The sequence below is a fragment of the Mus caroli genome, unplaced genomic scaffold (genome assembly GCF_978045245.1).
Source record: "Mus caroli unplaced genomic scaffold, Mus_caroli_1 scaffold_15, whole genome shotgun sequence".
In the NCBI taxonomy this organism is placed as follows: Eukaryota; Metazoa; Chordata; class Mammalia; order Rodentia; family Muridae; genus Mus; species Mus caroli.
This window is the reverse complement of record NW_028227270.1, coordinates 15,974,356-15,979,803: the sequence shown is the minus strand read 5'-3', so window position 1 is coordinate 15,979,803 and position 5,448 is coordinate 15,974,356. Positions and strand designations below refer to the sequence as shown.

Here is a 5,448-nt window from a genome sequence, read left to right as displayed (position 1 = left end):
ATTTAAGAAGCTGACAGAAATAAAGGGGAGCTGCGGTAGGGAAATATCTTTGTATCTCTTTCTTTTCTCTTATTTTTTCCTTTTGTCTTTTCCCCCCTCTAGTTTGATATGTAAGAGGCGGGGTTTAATATGTTAAAACATTGATCTGACTAGCAGAACAGAGTAGATATATGAAGTGAGTTCTGAGTGTGGTGTGGACTCAAATGTAAAGACTCCTGGCTACAGGGAGAGGAGGGCGGGGACCCAGAAGAAGGAGGCACTCGGGACTGGGGAAGTGTTGAATGGCGGTGGGGGTTAACGTGGGAGGAAGGGAGACTAGCTGTTTGAGCGACACACAGGACTAAAGAAAGAGAGGTGAGAAGGAAAGGGGAACTGGAAGGGAAGGCCAGTGGGAGGAAGCCGGGAGAAGGAAGCTGGAAAAAGATAAGCAGACTGGAGAAAGCAGGAGAGATGGAGAGACAGAGAGAAGGAACTAGGAGATGAGGGTCATCGAGTGACCCGGGAGGATGGGGTTTCTGGAATCCAGAGACTTCTGAGACTGTTAGTTACTCAGGAGAGTCCGGCCCCCACGCAGCCAGTTGAACAGCGACAAAGTGAAATGGACAGTGCGAAACAGATATTGCAGCCATTTCTCCAGCACCCAGAGATTTGGAAGATGCTTTCAGCCCAACTACAGTTTTCTAGCTGGAGCCTCTGAGTGCTCAGGACCCGCGGGAGCCAAGCAAGAGAGCGCCGGTGAGTGCTCCTCTCAGATGCCTTCGCCAGAGCAAGTAAGAACTTCCCGCTCCAGTCTCTGGATCCCCTCCCTTTGAAACTCCCCAGAAAGGAAGGAAGACCCTAGGGGGAGGGGCGAGGGAGATCCCCTTGCATTTCTTTCCCCCTCCCTTTCCCCCACCCCAGCGGGAGTGCAGGCAGGCATGGATATGTTCAGTCTTGACCAGGGCAACAACACCACAACGTCCCAGGAGCCCTTCGGGACAGGCGGCAATGATACTGGCCTCTCCAATGTGACCTTCGGCTACCAAGTGATCACCTCTCTTTTGCTGGGGACGCTCATTTTCTGCGCGGTGCTCGGCAATGCCTGCGTGGTTGCTGCCATCGCCCTGGAGCGCTCCCTTCAGAATGTTGCCAACTATCTCATCGGCTCCTTGGCGGTCACCGATCTCATGGTGTCAGTGCTGGTGCTGCCCATGGCTGCTCTGTACCAGGTGCTCAACAAGTGGACCCTGGGTCAGGTCACCTGTGACCTGTTTATCGCCCTGGATGTGCTGTGCTGCACTTCGTCCATCCTGCACCTGTGCGCCATCGCGCTAGACAGGTACTGGGCAATCACCGACCCTATAGACTACGTGAACAAGAGGACGCCCCGGCGCGCCGCTGCGCTGATCTCGCTCACTTGGCTCATTGGCTTTCTCATCTCCATCCCGCCTATGCTGGGCTGGCGCACCCCGGAAGACCGCTCGAACCCCAACGAGTGCACCATCAGCAAGGATCATGGGTACACCATCTACTCCACTTTCGGCGCTTTCTATATTCCGCTGCTGCTCATGCTGGTCCTCTATGGGCGCATCTTCAGAGCCGCGCGCTTCCGAATCCGCAAGACGGTCAAGAAGGTGGAAAAGAAGGGAGCAGGCACCAGCTTCGGAACTTCGTCGGCCCCGCCCCCCAAGAAGAGCCTGAATGGTCAGCCAGGTAGTGGGGACTGCAGGCGCAGTGCTGAGAACAGGGCGGTGGGGACTCCGTGCGCTAACGGGGCGGTGAGACAGGGCGAGGACGACGCCACCCTGGAGGTGATCGAGGTGCATCGAGTGGGCAACTCCAAAGGGCACCTTCCTCTGCCCAGCGAATCAGGAGCTACCTCCTATGTCCCCGCCTGCTTGGAGAGAAAAAATGAGCGCAATGCTGAGGCAAAGCGCAAGATGGCCTTGGCCCGTGAGAGGAAGACAGTGAAGACACTGGGCATCATCATGGGCACCTTCATCCTCTGCTGGCTGCCCTTTTTCATTGTGGCCCTGGTCCTGCCTTTCTGTGAGAGCAGTTGCCACATGCCTGAGTTGTTGGGTGCCATAATTAACTGGCTAGGCTACTCCAACTCCCTGCTCAACCCAGTTATTTATGCTTATTTCAACAAAGACTTTCAAAACGCTTTTAAGAAAATCATCAAGTGCAAGTTCTGCCGCCGATGATGATGATGATGATGATGATGATGATGGTGGTGGTAATAGTGGTGGTGATGGAGAAGGAAGAAGAGGAGGAAGAGTGTAGGGCTTATAGAACCCTTCCTGTTCACTCAATATCCCCGCCCTGGAAGCAACACCTAAGAAAACTTGCTTTTCCTAGAACACGCAGCTTCTTAGCCCATGGCTTTCAGATCTTGTTCTCTCTCTATCTCATTTCAAGGGGACAGTGCTTTTTGCAGAAATCTTAGAGAACCCCTAGCGTCTGCGTGTAAAGTTATTGGCTTGGTCTTTGGCCCTAGGATCAGTTTTGATAGTTGCAATAACCTCCTCTCTATTCGAAATCCCAATTCTTCACCTTAAACCTCGGCGATTCAAGGGATTCAAGGCAGAAAACCCAAACAGAAAATATAAACTGTATAGACATCTACCACGCCCACTAGGACTGCCACCCTCTGCCCTATATCTGGAGCTTTGAGGTTCAAGACTGCTCTGTCTCTCCCTCCCTCTTGCTCTAGAAACATCTGTTCCCTTTGGGTGTCAATGTACACTGTTGATTCTGGTCTCCATGCACTCAAGGCTGGTCTGGGAAAGTTGGAACTACTTTGGGTTATGGTGCCCTGGAATTCTTTGCCTTGCTGAATAGCAAAAGATCCCTTTCCCCAATGCATAGCACCCACTTTCTGCATTTTGTTTGTTTGTTTGTTTTAACTCAAAATCAAGTGGCAAAGATGTCTGCTGGAGTGGACTTATAAGTAGGAGGCCAGGCCCAAGAGGAAGAGCCAAGAAGGCCTGCCAATGTTTTCCTGTCCTGGTGTCAGCACTCACCAAAGAAATTGACAATCAGACTATTTGGAAGGAAGAGTTTTATTCCTGTAGTTTGTTGGCTTTTCTGTAAGTTCTGGAAAGGCCATGTGGACTGCAGAAGGCGCCCACTGCTGGCCAGGGAGGGCGCATTGAGGGTGCTGAGATGCCCGGGATGGCTCCCCACCCTCAGTTTCTTTTCTAGGAGTGAGCTATGCCAGAGCAGCTCACCTTGAGTTTGCAGCCTCCGGGTTCCTCCACTCACCTCTCACAGTATCCAGGAGCTAGTAGAGAAGTTTGAGTTTGTGCAAGAGGGTAGAGACTTAGAATTTCTAAGGAAGGGTGGGTGTGAGGCATGTAGAGGAGGTAAGGAGCAAAAGGGCTCCTAAGTGCTTCCAACTCCTGCAGCGCGCCCGGGGTGGGGGTGACCTAAAGGGGCAATTTTAAGCATAGGATGCAAAGTTTCTCAATCTACCCCTTCCCCCTTTAGAGGAACAGCTTTGTTTAGCATTTCCTAACAATGCCCGGATTTATTCTCCTGGACATTCTGTGCGCACACAAATTTCGCAGATCTCTGAGCTCTCATTGCGAGGGGTCTCAACACCTCACCATTACCTACCTAGGATCTAGATCTCAGAGACCTAAAGGAGAGAGCGATCTCTGTGGAGTCCTAGCCAAGTCAGCCCCTAAATTCTGAGGGTAAAACCAGTTTTGTGTCCTCTCAATTTTTAAAGCGTTTTCTCCGCTAGGGGTTCTTTCCCTGCTGTTATTTTTGCTGTCCCACCCCCACCTCAGAGAAGAAAATTATTTTGGTGCTTCCTTTGAATGTACATTTCTAGCTAAGTGAGAGGGCATCGAATGGTTTTGCATTATATCTGAACTTCGCATTTTCTGTTGAATAATGGTTTCCTTTTCAAGCAATTATACGGAGATTTTTCACTCCCCCCATCCCCTTCAGCTGTATCTTTCCAATGTCTGCACCTGCCGTTTTGAAAACCCGTGCTGCATTTTTTTTTAAATTGCCAAAGTTGCTGGTGAGATCACCCCCTTGTGTTTATAAACAGGGAGAAAGGACAGCCCTGCCACATGAAGCCATTGTTTTTATTTGTTAAACTGAGCAAAGCGTCTATTTGGTTTCTTTTGCTCTATTCTAAAGTGGGAATGAGTATTACAGTCCCTTGCAACAGAGCCATTTCAGAATGTAAGCCTGTAGGGTGTCCACACCTGAAAGACTGACTGGGGGCTCTGTGGAAAAGACTGGGCTGGGCTTTTCCAGTACAAACAGTACTTGTTTGTAAATTTAGCTTGCTTTATTTATTTATTTATCACGAAAATGAAGTAGAACTATATGGCCAAATAATATTTTTCTGTATGCTTTACTATTTTTAGAACAGATCATTTACTTGAAATAAAGATCATTTACTTGAAATAAATCAATCCCTAAATTTCAGATGTTAAATTGGAAACCAAGACCTCTAACTTCCAGTTCTCTGTATTTTTTTTTCCAAATTAGGAATGTTTGACTGTGATGGGGGAGGGGCATTGCTCTTGTTACTTTGAGAAAGAGACTTTAAACAAGACTGGAAAGGGGGCACCCAGCTGGAATATAATTGCCAAGTAATAGAGCAATCAGAGAACTAAGTGCAACATGCTGCACAGCTCTAAAGAACCCCTGATGCTTGTTTTATTTTAAAATACTTGTATTACAGTAAAATGTTAATGCATCAAAATTGGCCTTCACTTTTCCTTGTGATAATAAAGGACTTTAATAATGGCAATGCTGTAATAAACTAAGACCAGTAACCTATATGCATCTTTATTTAATCAGACTCTCCATTTGTGCTAGTTGTATTAATACAGAAATAAAGGTGAAAAATAGGACTGATCTCACAATTCAGGTTAGGAAATTGCTTTTTAAAAAAATTTTTGGACACAATTTTGTCTAACTATGTAGCCCTTGCTGGCCTGGAACTTTCTATGTAAACCAAGCTAGCCTTATTATAATTTCTTTTTTTATTTTAGGTACATTGATGTCTTGCTTGCATGTGTATGTCTATTTGAGGATATTGGAGTTGTGAGCTGCCATGTGGGTGCTGGGAATTGAACCCAGGTCCTTTGGAAGAGCAGTCAGTGCTTTTAACCTCTGAACTGTCTATCCATTGTTCCCCTTGCCCCTGACCTCAAACTGGCTCTGAAGAGCTCTCCTTACTCTGTTCCAGTGTGCTGAGATTAAAGACATGGGCAGCCACACCCTGCTCAGAGAAGGGATTTAACACTTAAGAGAAATGTTAAGCTCACAACTCCTAGACAAATGATGTCTCTTTCACCCCTTCCCTCCCCCTCCCTCCCTCCCTCCCTCCCTCCCTCCCTCCCTCCCTCCCTCCCTCCCTCCATTACTCCCTCCCTCCATCCCTTCCTTCCTCCCTCTCTTCATTCCTCCCCCTCCCTTCCTCCTTCCCTCCCTCCC

The 5,448-nt window shown here is 48.3% G+C and overlaps 1 protein-coding gene across 1 annotated transcript; it reads left to right on the top strand.

Annotated features, from left to right (window-relative positions):
- The first annotated feature begins 315 nt into the window (after positions 1 to 315).
- On the top strand, positions 316 to 4,764 carry Htr1a (5-hydroxytryptamine receptor 1A). The gene has a single exon (XM_085830861.1). The coding sequence runs from the start codon at positions 918 to 920 to the stop codon at positions 2,184 to 2,186; it is 1,269 nt and encodes a 422-aa protein (XP_085686987.1). The 5' UTR covers positions 316 to 917; the 3' UTR covers positions 2,187 to 4,764.
- Positions 4,765 to 5,448: the final 684 nt, after the last annotated feature.

Excerpts from the sequence above, each read along its gene's own strand:
- Htr1a (XM_085830861.1), top strand. The coding sequence starts at position 918 with ATGGATATGTTCAGTCTTGACCAGGGCAACAACACCACAACGTCCCAG.